The sequence below is a fragment of the Choloepus didactylus genome, chromosome 2, assembly GCF_015220235.1.
Source record: "Choloepus didactylus isolate mChoDid1 chromosome 2, mChoDid1.pri, whole genome shotgun sequence".
Lineage (NCBI taxonomy): Eukaryota > Metazoa > Chordata > Mammalia > Pilosa > Megalonychidae > Choloepus > Choloepus didactylus.
This window is the reverse complement of record NC_051308.1, coordinates 217,869,542-217,887,834: the sequence shown is the minus strand read 5'-3', so window position 1 is coordinate 217,887,834 and position 18,293 is coordinate 217,869,542. Positions and strand designations below refer to the sequence as shown.

Here is an 18,293-nt window from a genome sequence, read left to right as displayed (position 1 = left end):
TAGTTTTGTCTCCTATCACTTGACTGTAAGCTCTATGAATAGTTATTAGTTATATATCTATTAATTAAATATCTATTAAATATTTGTTCAATTAAATGAGTGAATATTGACATTTATTATGTACCAAGCACTGTGCTAAGCAATGGGGCTATACAGTGATTAAAACTAGCTATAAGTCTTGTAAGGGAAGAAATAATAACAATTAGTAGTAACAGTACATTTTTTGAGTGCTTCCTCTGTGTTAAGTACTTGTCATGTATAATAGTGATGATAGCTAACATTTACTAATACTAATACAGCCTCTGTTCTATTTGCATTATCTAATTTAATCCTCACCAAGCCCCATAAAGTTAATATTACTAGCCTCATCATAAAGAGCAAGAAACGAGATTTCAAAGTTTGGAAATGGCAGAGGAAAGATTTGAACTAAAGTGGTGCAGTGAGAAAGGAGTTTAGGAGTCTGAAATGAGAAATATTTAGGTCGTAGGGTCAGCAAGACTAGGTCAAAGATTGGCTGTGATCATGCTAATTCCTGGGGAAGGCCAAAAATGAGCAACAAGGCCGAAGGGAAAGATGAAAGTCTTGTTTGGGAGGTGCTGACTTGGTGGTGTCTGTGGGCCACTTAGGGCGGTGTACTGAGGTGGGTCAAGCCCCTTTCTTCCGGCCTGAAGAGATGCCGGGAGAAGGTATGCAAGGGAAGAACAGGAGGTGGGTTCCCCTCCCTGAGTCGCTTCAGTAGCAGCTGCAGGAAAGGCGTGGGCTACCACGAGACAAAGAGCGCTCAGGCACCGCCTTTGTCCCCGCTGCTCCTTTAAGATGCGCGCCCCCAGCTTCTAGCCCGCCTTCTATGCAAATTTAGCGGCGACGCGGGAGCGCGCGGCTGATACCCGGGGACTGGGCTGCGGCGGTTAGTCCTCTCCCGGCCGCCGTCGCCTCCGACATATTGCCCGCAGGAGCTGCGGCGGCGAAGCGGAGAGCGCCGGGGGGGAGGAGATGGGTGAGCAGAGCGGGCTAGGCTCGGCCCGGGAATGAGCGGGCTTGGGGGTCCGGGTGGCCAAGCTGCGAATTGCTGCCCCACGCGGACAGGAGCCCGGAAAGGGGAGGGGGAGGGGATGTGGGCGCAGAAGGGACCCCGCCCCCTCCTGTCGTTTTGCGGGGTGGGGCTTCTGTTGTGGGGGCGGGACATTGGAGCAGGGGGCGGAGCTTCTAAAATGAAGCTAGCCTGTTGGGGCTTGGTCTTGGGTGAGGACCAGCTCTGCGTGGATAGAAGCGGGGGCGGGATTTAGTGGTGGGCGTGGCCGTCGTTCCAAGGGCGGAGCTTCTGGGCTGTAGTCCCTTGTGTGGGGACGAACCTTGTGGGGTGTAAGGGACTTACGTTGGGGGACAGTGGGGCGGGAAGGAGGACTTCCAGTCTACAGGATCCCACTTTGGGGCAGAGCTTCTGGGCTGAAGGTATTTGTTGACTTGTGGGCGGGATTTTTGGGATGACAATTATGTGTAGGCGAGGATTCTGGGCTGAGGGGTTCTGTGTGGGTGCAGAGCTTCTGAAGAGAGGAGAGTGGGTGTGGGCAGAGCTTCTGAGCTGAGGGTGTTTATGCGAGGATTTTTAAGTCAAGTATAGCAGAGCTTCTGATTTGGGAGCTTGTTGGAGGCAGAACTCCTGGACAAGTACTATTTGGAGGCATGTGGAAAAAGCTTTGGGAGCTGAGGAGCTAGGGCACCGAGCCAGTGAAGATTGTTGTGCTGCTGTGAGGGGGTATGAACAAGGTTATAACTTTGATTAGGACTGGGGTGGTGCTAAGGAGCTTTGTGCAGGGCTTTTGTGCCAGATGGCACCTGGGGACTTGGGGTAGTCCCCTAAGCCCAGGAAAATAAGTTATGGGTCCAAGTTTTGGATCCACAACCACAACATTCTCCCAGAGCCTATGTCATTGACCCTGTGCTCAGGTCCTGGGTTCTGCCTATGAGACTTCAGGGTTCCCACTGAGCTGTGTCTCTGGCCCCTGGAGGAAAAAGCTGTCTCAAGGATACCTGGAATGTAAGCCCCCAGAAATTTTAGTATCCAAATGGGGTCCACTATCCACCAGAATTTATACTGCCTGTGACACAGTGTAAGCTCAGTTTCCTAATCTGTGAAAACTTGCTAGGTACTTTTGGAGGGGTTGAGGATAGTGCGGTAAAAAGACAAAGTCACTGACCTCAGAATGGGGCCTCCCATTCTAATGGAAAAAGGCAGACAAGGAATATGTTCACAAGTGAATAAATAAGATAATTTCAGAGAATGAAATGTGGAAAAAAATAAAAATAAGATAGAGAGTGATAGGAGCAGCTACTTTAAAAACAGCAGCCAGGGAAGGGCTTTTCATACAGAGGATACAGTGAGTACAAGAGGCAGCAACAAGCTTGGCTTGCTTGAGGAGAGAAAGAAGGCCAGGATGGCTGGAGCATAGGGCAGAGAATGGTAGGGGATGGGGTTGAAGAAGTAGACAGGGGCCAGATCCTAGTCCCCATGAAAATTAAATGATAAACTGAGATACCAGGTAACTGGTAGCCAGTATCATTTATCCTCAGTATCTGCCCCCCTGGCTTGAGGATCTACCTTTTGTTGAGCCCCACAGGAGGACGAAGAGGTCCCAACAGGACGTCCTATTGTCGAAATCCACTCTGTGAGCCAGGATCGTCAGGGGGCTCTGGCGGAGGCCACACTTCCAGTGCCTCAGTCACCAGTGTCCGTTCCCGCACCAGGTAAACCACCTCTCTGCCTCTTGGCCCCTCACCATGGGCTCACAGGGGCAGTATGGGCAAGGCTCTTCCTGACTGGGCCCCAGGACGAGATATCCCAGGTTCCAGGTGGGGGCTTAAATTTGCAGTGAGCAGTAGAAAAGACCCAGAGGGAGCTCAGCTGAGGGTGGTCACTTGGACAGAAGTAGCAGGATATGGTGGAATAAACCCAATGACCTAAATTCCAGTTATAGCTCTGCTCCTGATTTGCTGGTGGTTTAGAGAAGTCACCTCCCCTCTCTGGGCCTCCTTTTCCTCATCTTTAAAATGGGCCTAATAATTCTTTCCGTCCTGGGTTTGTTGGAAGGCCTGAACAAGATTGAAAAGGCTTTGTCAGCTACTTTGACAGGCAGGAGTAGGAGGACTCAAGGTGTCCTTGCCATGTGCAGCTTTTCTGATCCTACCGTCAGTCCTGTGCCCTAGAAGCCCTTCCTGGTAGGGTTCTCAGTCAACTCCTGATGTTCCCTCCCCACCCCCAGGAGCAGTTCTGGGACGGGCCTCTCCAGTCCCCCACTGGCTACCCAGACGGTCGTGCCCCTCCAGCACTGCAAGATCCCTGAGCTGCCAGTCCAGGCCAGCATTCTGTTTGAGTTGCAGCTCTTCTTCTGCCAGCTCATAGCCCTCTTCGTCCACTACATCAACATCTACAAAACAGTGTGGTGGTATCCACCGTCCCACCCGCCCTCCCACACCTCCCTGGTAGGTGCCTGGCCAGGGCCAGCTGTGTGTTCATGTGGGATGATAATTTGGTTTCAGTTTAGCATAGATTACCAAGAACCACTGTGTGCCTGGTCCAGTGCTGGGCATGGGAGGTGTAAAAGGAACAGGAAACTGACAATTCCTGAACACTCCTGGTGTGCTCAGCACCACACTAGAAATTGTGAGGGTAGCAGAGATGAATCTGAAATAGATTTTGCCTAAAGGCACTCAGAATCTTGAATCTTGTGGAAACCATGAGCCACTTGCATACATGAGTGTTTCAGAGGTGGAAAGAGCTCCGTGCAGAAGGAGTGGTGCAGGGACAGGGGCGTGGGTGAACAGAGCAAGAGGCCTCACACACCACTCTCTTATCCCCAGGGACTGTCCCACTTCCCTCCTCTGGGTCCTGTTCTGCTCCTCTAGGTACTTTCCTGGCCTGACTCAGCTGGAGGCCTATGAAGGTCAGAGAGTGGGGGCAGACCCTCTGGAAAGGACTGGGCAAGGGGAGGTGGGTATGAGAAAAGCCGGTATGTGAGCAGGGAGCCTGCGTGACGCCCAGGCCTCTACCCACTGACAGAACTTCCATCTGATCGACTTCAACTTGCTGATGGTGACCACCATCGTTCTGGGCCGCCGCTTCATTGGGTCCATCGTGAAGGAGGTGATTGGGTCCTACAGGCTGACTGGGGACTCTGGGACTCCCCTCTCCCCCTGGGGGTGCCAACGAGAGACATATATGCCTAGCCCCTCAACCCCGAGGCATTTCCCTGGGACTCACTTTGGACCTGGTTGAAGAACATTACTCACATCCCATCAGCTCTTGGAGTTTACTGGGCATCAGGGATCCCTGGGTGGGATCACAGACCATGCAGGGTGGGATTTGGGCACAGTCCCTGCAGCCTCCATCCAAGGCCCCATCCCGTCCTGTCTCACCCTGACCCAGGCATCTCAGAGGGGGAAGGTCTCCCTCTTTCGCTCCATCCTGCTGTTCCTCACCCGCTTCACCGTTCTCACGGCAACAGGCTGGAGTCTGTGCCGCTCCCTCATCCACCTCTTCAGGACCTACTCCTTCCTGAACCTCCTGTTCCTCTGCTATCCGTGAGTACCCCTCACTTCACCCCTCACAGCCTAGCACCTGGCCCCTGACCTCTGCCCCAAGTGGCTGGTTCACCAGGCCCCCAACTCCGGAAGACTCATGGGCAGGGCAGCAATTACATCCCCTCACACTGTCTGACAGCATCCCCGTGAGGTAGGGATGATCAGATTTCTTTTGCAGGAGAGGAAACTGAGGCAGAATAATTTACCCAATGTCCCAATGAGGGGGAGCCCTGAATGGGACTCAGATCTGAGTGTATATCCCAAAGGAGCATTTCCAAAGGGGAATGCCCAGACTTTTTGTCTGTCTCTCTCTCTCTTGCTCTTTCGCTTCTTTTCTTCCCTCTCTGGTTCTTTCTCTTTCTCTGTCTCTCTCTTTTCATGTATCTTGGTGTTTGTGTAATTTCTAGGTGCCTCGCCTGGGTCTTTGTGCATGTGAGCACTGTGTGCGTGTCTCTGTGTGGGTGTCCACACGAAGTGTGTGTGTATGTGTACCTGCACATGCAGGTGTACGTGTGTCTGTCTGTCTTTGTGTCTGTTTGGCTTACTCACTCCCTCCTCACTAGGACCCAGATTATTGAGGATGGAGAGAGTATCTGGGAGGAGACCAAGACTGCCCTTTCTGGCCTAGAATCAGGGAGGGCCTTGGCGAGGTGTCCACTGTGGCTGTTCCTGGAGTAGGCTCCTAGCTGCCTGGGCATTAGTAGTCATTCCCTTCCTTTCTGGTTCATGAACATCCTCAGGCTGGGCCAGCCCTGGTTGCCGGGAAGCTTCAGGACTGGATACCCTTCCCTCTCTACCCTGCATGACCAGAAGGCATTGGCCTGGGAGATCCATCATACTTGCTTCAGTTTTTTTCCCTTATATCTAATTTTTAATTATAAAAGTGATACATGTGTCTTAGAAAACCATTAAACATTACAGACACTTTTAACTTAGAAAATGAAAGACTCACATAATCCCAGTCCCCCAGAAACCCATTATTTGCAACAACATATCCTTCCAAATTTTTTTCTGTGTAAGTACACATAGATATACATTTTTTAAAAACAAAAATGAGATTACACCATGCATGATGTTATAAAATTTACTGTATTTTTCACATAATGATATAACTTGGAAATCTTCCCATGGCAATATATATGGGTCTGCCTCATTTTTTAATTGCATCATAGTATTCCATTGTATAGATTTTTCTCCATTTGTTTTATTTGTCTTCTTTTGGGGGACTTTTTAGTTGTTCCTGGCTTTTTGCTATTTGAAACAATGAGGCAGGGAACATTTTTTTTTTTTAGCCTTTTTTTATTGTGAAATATAGCATATATACAAAAAAGTGATAACTTTGAAATTACTATTTAACAAGTAGATAGCAAATTTCAAAGAATGTTATGGGTTGCAGTTCAGGGAACATTCTTTTGCATACATCTTTACATACTTGTCCAAAACTTCTGCACGACAAATTCCTAGAAGAAATACAGCACCAAAAGGTAAAGCCATTTATCTTTTTGATAGATATTTAAAAATTGCCCTCCAAAAGGGTGAATTCATTCTCCTTGAATATAGACATCACCTAACGTTTGTATTTTGCTTTATTTTTTATTTAATTTTCAAATTTTTATGAGCATACTACAAGTACGTCATAAAAATCAAATTCAATAGTGCTAAAAAGCTTATGATGGAAAGCAATACCCACCAACCAGCCCTATCCTCCAGATTTTTGGTCCCACTCCTCAAAAGCAATCTCTTTCACAGTTTCTAGTTTAAAGTATTTTTGGTTACCACCATAATTCTATTATCATTATATCTTTGTTTTTTCTCTGTAAAATTTTATTCATTAATTTTATAATTAGATAGTAAGTTCACATAGTTAAAATTCAAAAGGTATAAAAGAATGTAGAAAAAAGTCTCCCCTGACTCATGTAACCTTCCATGAGGAACTACCAGTATATCCAGTTTCTTACATATCCTACTGGAAATAAATGTTCTGTGCTTGTACAATCAAACCACACAAACACACACACTGATTCCCTACAATGACAGCTGGACCTTTAGTTCACCTTCTCATCGCTACTGTTCCCAGTATTTGATAGTTACCATTTTTAGTTTATCTGTTGGTTATCTTTGTAATAATATAAATATGTCTCTATTTCTTGTTCCACCAGTAGTTGATATCTTGAATCCCTTTTATGTAAGACAAGAATATTAGGAACTCTACCCATGCACTTTTTCTTTCCTCTTCCTACTCTCACTTTCTGGCAACTTTACTTTTACTTTTATATTTTCAAGCTTGACATTCAAATTCTCCTATAGAACTACACTTAAGCCTTCTATATTTTGTCTAAGGCTAATTCTAAAAATTAAAAACCCATAAGTAGCTGTGATATTATTTTAAGTATGAAGATATCAGTCACGGCAGGGCCATGAAGGATAGCCCTTCTCTGTAGATACCAAGTTACAGCCTTGGCCCTCGTAAGAATGTTCCTAGTGTCAAGGAACTGTTTCTCTTTTTCTTACATTCCATCAATTGCTTAAAATCATGTCACATTTTAGTTTGCTTCATATTTAGATTGTTACTTTCTTATACAGCTTTTTATATTCCTTGGAGTTTCTAATTACCTTTCTTTTTTCTTGTTGACAAAAGACCGACGGGCCTTCAATATATCCTCAAGTTTATGCAGCCTCTCAGTCATGCTACTGTTGCCCAGAGTCCATTTTCCCCCAAAAGACATCCCTCCTGGAGCCCTCCACCATCCTGTTCCAGTCTGGAGTTGTTGCTCTTTAGGCTTGCTCTACAGCTCTCAGCCTGGAACTTCCCTTCACTGCCCTCCTGGGTTGGATCCACTGTTTCCTGGATCCCATGTCTTCCTTTTTCTTGGTTTTCTCCCTTATTTTGCTGGAGTATCATTATCAGGTAATTTCCTTAACAATGGATATGTGGGAGGTATATATATTCAGAGTTCTTGCATGTCTAAAAATGTCTTTATTCTGCCCTTATACTTGATTGATGGTTTGGCAGAATGTAGATTTCTAAATTCAAATTAATATTCTCTCAGAATTTTGAAGACACTGTTCCGTTGTCTCTAGTATCTAGTGTTGCTGGTAATAACTGATTCTAATTCTAATTTAATTCTAATTCCATTATAGGTAACTTGTTTTTTGGCCTTTCTGAAACCTTTTAGGAATATCCTATTTATCTTGATTGAAATTTCACAAGAATACGTCTGGTGTGTAAATTTTGTCATTCATCCTATGAGTCCTCTAGGACCTTTTTAACCTGAAGATTTGAGCACTTCTTCATCCCAGGGAAATTTTCTTCTATCATTCTTGGATAATATCTTCCCCTCCATTTTTTCTGTTCTCTTTCTGGGATTTTGGTTTGTCAGATGGTAGACTTCATAGCTTAGTCATATTTCTCTTCTATTTTCTCTCACGTTTCCCTTCTCTTTCCTCTCTCTCTCTTTTTGCTTTACCTTCAGAAAGATTTCTTCAACTTTATCTTCCCAGCTTTCTTTTTTCTGATTGTTCTTTTCTCATAGCATCTTGTTCTTGTTTTAACAATCTCGTAAGTCTTTCTACTGGAGTAAGTTTTTCTGTTTCATGTTGCTAATTTACCTAGGTGGTTTCTTTGGTTGTCTATTTATAAGAAATAAGGCCTGAGTAGTTGAAGTGCATTTTCTCTCCCTCTGTCAGTATGTAAGTGGGAGGTTTGACCAGGAGTTCTTAGCACACTACATGGGCAGGGTACATTGACTCGCAGGCTCTGCTTTAGGATGAGTGGGTAAGGTACTAGTTATAAGGCTGTGGTTCAGAAATCAGGTGTGTGTGTGTGGGTGGGTATGTGTTATTCTTAGAGAACTCATTTCTCCTTAGACAGTTACTCAGTTTCTTAAGAGGAGAATCCTTTAGGTGGGTTGTATTAGGTGAGGAGGAGAATAAAGGAACTGACTCTTACAAATAAATACAGATCTTTGTTTAATTGCATTTGTTCAGCCTTTCTTGTCACTTCTACCCACTATCTTATTTTCTCACTTCAAGCCACAGTCTCTGTCCGGTCACTCTAGGCAGATAAACTCCCAGCCCCACTGGAGCCCTCTCTTATTTTAGACCTGTGCCATCCAGCCCCCTGTGGTTAGCGAGCACTTGAAGTAGGCTAGTCCGAATTGAGATGTGATAAAATGTAAAGTACAACCAGATTCTGAAGAGTTAGTACAAAAGAAAAAACAAAGTAAAATGTCTCACTTTATAAATATTGATTGCATGTTGCTAAGATAATATTTTGGATATATAGGGTTAAATAAAATACAGTATTAAAATTAACTTCATCTCTTTTTTAATGTGGCTACTAGAAAACTTGAAACTACTTGGGTAGCTCATTATGTTCCTTTTAGCCCTGCTCTGAACTGATGGCTCCCTCCTCATATGTTAACATGTTTCCATCTGCATTCCAAATCTGTTAAAATCATTTGTGTTTTGATAGTTCCCACTCCCATTCTCTTTGCTGATAGGGATTTATTTTCTACTTTGATACTTTCTTATTTGGGTGGAGGGGGTAGGAGGGAATCTGCCGTCTTGCATATGAAGCTGCTTCTGACTTCTGGCCTATCGTAGTCAGTTGCTGTCACAAGTAAGTTAATTGATCATAGAACCTACCTCCAGTCCTTAGAGACAAAGCCAGGGAGGTTCTTTTTTGTCTTTTTAGAGGTCCTTAAGAGACTGAGTCCCTTGTGTGTTCATGTAGGTACCCCAAACCCCTTATTCCCACAAGATACTGTGTCGAGTATTTTGGGAATCCCATTTTCAGTCATCTTCTTTCCTGTCCCCACAAAACCAGTACCCACTTTTTTTTCTAAACAATATTGTATTGATCTTCTCTGGGCCAGGTGCTATGCTGGGGACTGTTGTAAGAATGAAAGGAGAGTATTTATGAAAACACTAGCCTAATTCCTAGCCGAGAATAGAGGATCTATACAAACTATGTGATGGGGCAAGTTAAGAAAACTAAGGCTCACAGAGATTAAGTAACTTGCCCTAAATCTAGAGCTGGTAAGTGGCACAGGTGGGATTTTAATCTGGGCCCATTTGAACCCCAGAGGTTATGCTCTTGACCACAGTTCTCTATGTTATCTCATTTAACCTTGGGAGGTAGCATCTCCATTTTATAGACTGGAAAACAAAAACCCAGACAGGTTAAGTTAGTTGACCAGAGGCATTTATATATCCCTCTAAAGAGGATAAGAAGATTACTGTTGAAAAGAAAATGTGGCATTGTCATTGTTCTTAATTCTACTGGAGCTCTTGGGGACCTGGGGAAATTGAGAGGCCCCAAGCTGGAAAAAAGAGAATGCCTGTAAAGAACAGCTACTACAGTGTGCCTTGTACTGTGCTTGGCACTTATCTACTATTTGGAATTATCTGCTGTTCTGGGCTATGGGTCCATTTAGTTCCTCCCCACATGATACCAGCCATACACTCAACCCCCTGACTAATTTGCTGTAGCCCTGGCTCTAGAGATGCTGCTCAGGGAAAGGAATTTGTACCGTTCAAGGATCTGCTTCAGTGCTGGCATATAATAGAATAATTATCCTGATCCACCCTCCCCTACAAATTAAAGAACTGCTTCTGATATATATGCACCCATAATAGCTTATATCTCTTTTTGGTGGCGTTTTGTACACTTCTAATTAATTATTCATGGTGATTTGTTGAGTCACTGTCTTGATCTTTGGTACCAGACAGTTCTTTTGAGCCTCAGCTCCACACCTTCTGTACTCATTGTATGACCTTTGAGAATTCACTCCACCATTCTGAGCCACAGATTCCTCAGCTGAAAAAAGGACAAGATAACAGTGCCCACCACATGGTGTTTTTGTGAGAAATGAAAGGAGAATGCCTGTGAAACAGTACAGTGCTTAGAACATAGGCTGTGCCCAATAAACGTGGGCTGTTGTGACTACTGTTAGTCATCACTAGACTGTGAGGGAGGGAATTTGTCATTTGAGTACTGCTGTATGCCTGGTGCCAGCACAATGCTTGGCCTGCCCTCAGTGCTGATACACGTGTTCAATGACTGGATGGGAGGATGGGTAAATTCTCCCCTCTGAGTGAGCAGACAGAGCTGAGGCTCAGGGAGGAAAGACGATCCCTCCCTCCACCCCCCAAGGTCCTTAGGTTGAGATCCTGGCCCATGGGGCAGGCTGGTCCTCACGATCATCTTCCACAACAGGTTTGGGATGTACATTCCGTTCCTGCAGCTGAACTGTGACCTCCGCAAGACAAACCTCTTCAGCCACGTGGCTTCCGTGGGACCCCGGGAGGCAGTTAGTGGCCTGGCGCGGAGCCGGGACTACCTGCTGACACTGCGGGAGACCTGGAAACAGCACACGCGACAGCTATATGGCCCGGAGGCCATGCCTACCCATGCCTGCTGCCTGTCGCCCAGCCTCATCCGCAGTGAGGTGGAATTCCTCAAGATGGACTTCAACTGGCGCATGAAGGAAGTGCTCGTCAGCTCCATGCTGAGTGCCTATTATGTGGCCTTTGTGCCCGTCTGGTTCGTGAAGGTGAGTAGCTCAAGCCAGAGGGGAGAGAGGCCTGCCTGGGAATGCCCCTGCTGCCTACCCCACGTGAGCCCTCCTGCGTGCATAAATGACACAGCCATTTTTAATGGGATTTCCCACCTGCTCTCTGGAAGGCTGAAATGACTACTCTCTTCATTCTAGAATGTAGAGAACAAGGCTTACTGAAAGGAAGTGACCTGCTCAAGCAGCCAGAGAGGGGGACATGGCATTGCTGTTCATAATATTTGACAACGAGGAAGGAAGGAGAAACTATGTTTCAATGTGGCTGTTTTGACCTAGTCATGTTACAGTGTCCTGCTTTATTGTTAAATAGGGGAGGCAGGATTCATCTAGATCTGAGTGACTCCAAAACTCTGTGCTCTCTGTCTTGCTTGTCTCCTGGGAAGGGACCTCCTTGCCTGGCAGTAGGCTTCAAACATTTCTCCAAGGATGACTGCACTGAATGATTTGAGGTTGACAGGACTTAAAGTCTGTTGAACACCTACATGGTGCTAGAAACTTTCACATGTATTATGCCTCTCAGAAATGGTTGGTGGTTGCTCTTATCCTCATTTAACAGATAAGGAAACTAAAGCATAGAGAAGTTAAATGACATGCCCGTGGTCACATAGGTAATAAGCTGCAGAGCCAAGATTTGAATTGGGTCTGTTGGACCCCAGAGCTTGTGTTCTGGCTCAGAGTGGGGTCAGCTGGAGCAATTTTTCTTTGTAGGAAACTGACTAGTTGGCGCAGGGTCTGAGCCTATGATCAAACCTTCTTTGTTAGGTCTTTGATCCTTTCAAGCCTTCCCAGGATCCCCCCAGGACTGTCCTTACCCCTGGGGTCAGTAGCATCAGTGCAGCGAGGAGGAGTGAGACCATTTGGGGGTCCCAGGCCTCACCCACCTCCCATTGTCCCCAGAACACACATTACTATGACAAGCGATGGTCCTGCGAGCTCTTCCTGCTGGTTTCCATCAGCACCTCAGTGATCCTCATGCAGCACCTGCTACCTGCCAGCTACTGCGACCTGCTGCACAAGGCTGCTGCCCACCTGGGCTGCTGGCAGAAGGTGGACCCAGCGCTGTGCTCCAACGTGCTGCAGCACCCGTGAGTTGCCCTACCCTGCTCTGACTAACCCCACCCCTTCTGGTCAGTGTCTGAAGTCATTTGTCCACTCACTCTTTAATTCATTTATTCAGCCAAAAATAGTTATAGTTATATGCTAAGCCTTGTGTCCAAAGTGGATTTCGGCAGGGCCCAAGACAGACATGTTCCCTGTCCTTTGTAACTTGCAGTATGCTAGAAATGGGAGGAGGATGGTCACTAAATTCATGGACTTGTTGACTCTCTCGTTCACTGACTCAATTATTTATTTACTCATTGATGGACTTGCTCATGCATATTCATTCCTTCACTCCTCATCTGCTCACTCATTCACTCACTCACTCAACTTTTAGGTCACCTACTCTTTCAACAGACATTTACTTCTACCTGATCCTTATCAGGCCCGGTACTGTGTATCGGGCAAAGGAGCTTGTATTTTGACTTATAGGCAAAGGGGCCATAGAGGATTTTGACCAGTGGAGGGACCCTTCCAAGGTGTACTTCAGAAACCTCAGTCTGGTGACAGGATACGGTACCCATGATCTGATGGTGAGCCTTGGCTAGGGTAGGAGGGCCACAGGGAGGAAATGACTAAAACGAGATCCAAAGAGGTTCACAGTCTGGTGGGGGAGATAGCTGTTTAGACAAATGGAATGAATGGGGCAAGAGAGGCTCAGCTGCCGGACAGTGTTGCGCCCAGAGCAGAGGCAGAAGTCTCCCTGCTCAGGAGTCCTGAGGTGCTGGGCCATCCTGCCCTCAGCTGGCTCATCCTTCCAGGGTACCCAGCTAGCATTTCTGTATCCCTCACACAGTGCTCTTCACCCAGGTTATGCCAGTTTTCCTGCCCATATTCTTCCTGCCTGGATTCTTTCACATTAGACTGGAAGCTCCTCAAGGCCAGTACCATCTTGGAGCCATGTCTGAGGCTTGAGCTCAGCACAGGGCCTGACAGAGAGGAGGCCTTTAAGGCAGGTTTGTAAAGGTGCCTACCCAGCAGCAGAGATGCAAAGAGAGGCACAGAGCCCAAGTCTTCTGGTGTCAGTCCTCTGTGCCAATCTGGTGGTCTGTTCCAGGTTGTCCAGGAAAGGAAATGGGCATTGCTAAATGGGCAGAAGTGGAGCTTGGCTTAGCCTTGGGCTCTGAGGGTAGGGAGGAGTAGAACGATAGAACATTCCTGAGAGTGAGAAGGAACCTGTTCATGGCTCACCATGCTCTCAGATAAGATGCATGCTCCTTTGCATGTCTTCCCAGCTGATGAACTGGGTCCTGTCACCCTTTCCTGCCTCATCTCTTAACATATCTGACCTCACATTCTGCTCTCGCCAGACATAACCTCTTTGGGTCTGCCAGTGTTTTATATGCTTTTGCATGAAGGCTCTTGCCTTCTGCCTGGATTGCCCTTACCAGCCTTCTTTTCCTGGCTAACTCTTTTTTCTTTTTTATTCATTTTACTGAGATATATTCACATACCATGCAGTCATACAAAACAAAGCGTACATTCAGTTATTTACAGTACCATTATATAGTTGTGCATTCATCACCAAAATTCATTTTTGACATTTTCATTACCACACACACACAAATAATAAGAATAAAATTAAAGTGAAAAAGAACAATTAAAGTAAAAAAGAACACTGGGTGCCTTTTTTTTTTTTCTTCCCCCATTTTTCTACTCATCCATCCATAAACTAGACAAAGGGGAGTGTGGTCCATATGGCTTTCCCAATCACATTGTCACCCCTCATAAGCTATATTTTAATACAATTGTCTTCAAGATTCATGGGTTCTGGGTTGTGGTTTGTCCTGGCTAACTCTTATTTATCCTTTAGCACTTTGCCTCCTCCAGGATCACATGCCTTTCTACCCAGGATGGGTTCCATGCCCCTTCCTTTACTCCCATAGCCCCCATAATACCACGATCATTGCACTTAATGTGCTCTGCTCTGTTTGCTTGGTTGAGTTCCTGGAGGTCAGGGTGCTTGCTTGTCAAGCATTGGGCTTTCTTCTCACTCCTGGAAGATTGCCTGGCTCATAATAAGCATTCAGTATATTTTTTGTGGTTTTCTGTGTATATATTTTTCTTGTTTTTTAATGTAAAATTTACTATACTGAAATGGCATACATCTTAGTGTATAATTCTTTGAATTTTGAGGAAGGCATATAACCCATGCAACCCATGCCCCACCAAGATATAGATTATTTCCAGCCCCTCAGAAAATTTCCTTGTGACCCTTCCCAATGACACTGTCCTCTCAAGACAACTACCTTTCTGCTTTCTTTCACTAGAGGTTCATTCTTTTTGTTCTAGAACTTCATACAAATGGAATCATACAGTATTCTTGAGTCCAGCTCCTTCATTCGCATATCGTCTCTGAGGTTCACCCATGTTGTTACATTTAACATGAAAAATATTTTTTGAATGAATGAGTCAACAAGGCAGGAGCATGGGATTGAAGAGTGCACTGCTTATAGGCTGATTCCAGGACTCTTGGGATTCCTGGGAGATCTCATAGAATGTTGAAAAGAAGAGCTTTCTGGTTCTGCCGTCTCATTCTTCCAGTACATGTTCACTGGGATCTCTGTGTCAGGCCTTCTGGTGTGCTCCAAGGGTACACAAATGAATCAGACACAGCCCCTTCCCTTAACAATTTCCAGTCTAGTGAGGGCAATAGGGAAATAAGGTAATGGCAAAACGTTGGGTAAAGTGGACCAGTAGCAGGAGATTGAGGGAACAGTTAAAGTATGCTGAACTCTAGAAAATCTGAGAAAGGCTTTCTGGAGGAATTTGGGCTTTGAAAGGTCACAAAGAGCTTGCCAGAAGGGTAAGGCATCAAGAAGGGTAATTCAGTTGGCAGGAGCAGCTTAGAGAGAGACATGAAGCAGTACTGTGTGCTAGAGGAACGAGACACGGTTCTGAGTGGTGGGGGACTGGCTCATGCTACAGGGCAGCCAGGGCCTCACAGACTGCCAGAGAGCCTGTCCTTGACCCCAAGGGAACTGGGAAGCCTTCACAGGGTTTGTTTGTTTTTTCAACTTTTTATTTTGAAATGTTTTCACACTTATAGGACAGTTAACCCAAACAGAAAACCATAACATACCCCTCACCCAGATACGCAGATCCACCAACTTTTAACATTTTGCCACATTTGCCATAGCATTCTGTCTGTCTGTCTGCCTGTCTATGTATCTATCTTTCTTCTACTATTTTCTAAACATTTGAGATTAGGTTATATGCATCATGCTGCTTGAACAAACGATATTAACTTATGTAACTACTTTTGGTACAGTTATCAAGTTCATGTCCTTTTGGCCATTTTCTCTTCCCTTCAGAGGGTTTTAAGTAGAGGATGGTCAGGCTCAGCATGGTATTTTACAGAGACCACTCAGACAGCTGTGTGATAGACTGATTGGAATCTAGTGGTGAAGAGATGAGAGGAAGAAAGTGCACCCAGAGAGGGACAAGGGTTTTTTTTGAGAATCCCTCAGGCATTTGTGACAGCCATATGTAGTGAATTTCTCATGACTCTTACCCCATTTTACAGAGGATGCATCTGAGACTCAGAAAAGGAAAGTCACAGTGTCTAAATGATAGAAATGAGATGGTCACCTCTTGTCCAATCTTCTGATACCCTCTTCTGTGGGTGAGCTGGGGGTAAGGGGTGCTTTAGGGCTGTGTGTCTCTCCAGGTGGACTGAAGAATGCATGTGGCCACAGGGGGTGCTGGTGAAGCACAGCAAGAATGTCTACAAAGCAGTGGGCCACTACAACGTGGCCATCCCCTCAGACGTCTCCCACTTCCGGTTCCATGTGAGTCTCCTTCCCTGGGAAGGAGGAGTGGGCCCTGATGTGGAGGGCAGGAGGGTTGGTGGAGCAGGAAGGTGATGTCATAGCAAGAAAAGGATTCTTAATCCATTATTGCCCCCAGGCTATTTTCAGTTTTCCCAAATCCAAAGGAAGATAATGCAGGTGTGCAGCACAAGGACAGTTTTACAAATTATCACTTAGTAACTGCTGCTCACTTGCTGGCAGATCTTTTAGAACACTGGGTGGAGGGAGGGAGAAGATGATACAATAAAAGGTGGGGCTCTTGTGGTAAAAATAATAACAAACTATCATCAGTTCTTATTGTGTCGCAGGCACTGTGCTATGTACTTTCATGTATTCTCCCATTCCTTCCCCTTCACCAGAGCCTTGTGCATGAGAGAAATGCCTTGTCTGTCCCTGTTTTCAGGTACTGGAATAGGCTTAGAGAGTTTACCTCATTCAGGTATGCCTTGCTGGAATATTTGGGAACCGATGGAGGTAACTCATGAAGTCAGTACTATTGAAAGGGTGGCTCAAAATCGTCTAGGCTAGCTGTCTTCCTTTTATTTAAATTATTGTCAAAATCCTTTTTTCCAACACAGTCATAGTGTAGAGTCCAATATATATGACTTCATGGCACTGCTCTGTTTGAAGGGATCAGACCCCCCTTTGCTTCTCCCTCACCCCTGCTGTAGCCCCTAAGAGTCCTAGGAACCTAAGGCTCTAAGGTATACAGGGTGAGAAGTCACTGATCTTGGCTGAGATCTTCATTTTACAGAAGAGAAACCTGAGGCCCAGAGAGGGGCGGGACTTGTCCAAGGTCTTGCAGCCTGTCAGGCGCAGAGCTTGGCCTGGCATTTGGGTCTCTGGGACTCCCATTTCCTGCCAACCCTCCTCCCATCCTGTAAGCAGCTCTTGAGGCTTAGATACTTTGGCCCCTGCAGAATCAAGATTCCTAGACGATTGTTGCACGTTCTTTTGAACTGATCAGAAAAATTTTTTCTTGAGTCCCTATATTCTACCTTGCTTTGTAAATACCAGGTGAGAGTGAGGTAGCCGTGTTCCCTGGAAGATTCTGGTCTAGCTGGGGAAGGATGGAGTACTGAGTGACTTGGGCTGCAGTGTCTGTAATGAATTTCCATTTTCTATGTCATAAGATTCTAACTTGTTCAGGCCTGACAATAATCCAGGAGGATCGAATATAAAAAAGGTGTTGATTTTAAACTAGAAAGAGTGTTGGGGGCAAGACCTCACAAAAAAGTCTTCTTGGAGGAGGTAGAATTTGAACAGAATCTTAACTTATGTGGGAAGCAGCAGTCCTGGCAGAAGGACAACTCCCAGCAAGGCAGATGAGGTGGCAAAGGGCACGTAAAGTCCTTCTGATATCTTCTTCCCCATCCGGGTCTGCATGGGGTCCCCAGAGCTTGTCTCCTTTACTGGCCCACCCAGAACCCCTATCCATGCCCACCCTTTCCTGGGCAGTTCTTTTTCAGCAAACCCCTGCGGATCCTCAACATCCTCTTGCTACTTGAGGGCGCCGTCATTGTCTACCAGCTCTACTCATTAGTGTCCTCCGACAAGTGGCACCAGACCATCTCACTGGCACTCATACTCTTCAGCAACTACTATGCCTTCTTCAAGCTGCTGCGGGACCGCCTGGTATTGGGCAAGGCCTACTCGTACTCGGCCAGCCACCAGAGGGACTTGGACCATCGGTTCTCCTGAGTCCCAGGGTGACTCCAGGAACAGCATTCAGGCTTCAGCCAGGAGCTCCCTGGCAAGGGGCCAGGGGGGTGGGGTGGGAAGGGGGTCAAAAAAAAAAAAAAAGACAAAAAATCCACCAGAGCTTTGTATTTTTGTTACGTACTGTTTCTTTCTTTGATAATTGATGTGATTATAAGGGAAAAAAAAGTCTTATTTTTATACTCCCAATAGCCTGTGTTCTGTGGTTCTTTCCCTTCTTCCTGCCTGTCAAGCAGAGAGCAGAGGTGTGGGATGCTAGGCTGGGAAGCCCCACATGAGCCTTCTGGGGCCCCATGGGCTCTGCCTTCTGCGGAGAGGAGCTGAGGAGGCACCAGAGATCATGGTAGCAGTGAGATTTGCATTTGCTGAATGCTATCTACCAGTTAGTGCTCTGTATTTCAGGCCTTGAGTTATCTAACTTTTATGACAACCTAAGGAGATAGGTATTGTCACTCTTATTCTATAGGTAATTGATTTACCCAAGGCAACACAGCTAGGAAGTAGTTGA

The 18,293-nt window shown here is 45.9% G+C and overlaps 1 protein-coding gene across 3 annotated transcripts; it reads left to right on the top strand.

The window, feature by feature from the left end:
- The first annotated feature begins 886 nt into the window (after positions 1–886).
- TMEM39B (transmembrane protein 39B) lies at positions 887–17,840 on the top strand. 3 transcript variants are annotated; one of them, XM_037827876.1, is made up of 9 exons: positions 887–997; positions 2,619–2,745; positions 3,261–3,480; positions 4,058–4,141; positions 4,424–4,578; positions 10,799–11,135; positions 12,054–12,241; positions 15,925–16,045; positions 17,525–17,840. In XM_037827876.1, exons 1-9 carry the CDS (start codon positions 994–996, stop codon positions 17,765–17,767), a joined length of 1,479 nt encoding a protein of 492 aa, XP_037683804.1. In that variant the 5' UTR covers positions 887–993; the 3' UTR covers positions 17,768–17,840. The 3 variants fall into 3 exon arrangements, with proteins under 3 accessions (XP_037683804.1, XP_037683805.1, XP_037683806.1); XM_037827877.1 differs by lacking the exons at positions 887–997; positions 2,619–2,745 and adding an exon at positions 3,859–3,941 and having other exon boundaries at positions 3,347–3,480; XM_037827878.1 differs by lacking the exons at positions 887–997; positions 2,619–2,745; positions 3,261–3,480 and adding an exon at positions 3,526–3,941.
- The last annotated feature ends 453 nt before the right edge of the window (positions 17,841–18,293 follow it).

Excerpts from the sequence above, each read along its gene's own strand:
- TMEM39B (XM_037827876.1), top strand. Across the intron at positions 2,746-3,260 it reads AGTGTCCGTTCCCGCACCAG|GAGCAGTTCTGGGACGGGCC; the intron begins GTAAACCACCTC and ends CCCCACCCCCAG. Across the intron at positions 4,579-10,798 it reads CTCCTGTTCCTCTGCTATCC|GTTTGGGATGTACATTCCGT; the intron begins GTGAGTACCCCT and ends CTTCCACAACAG.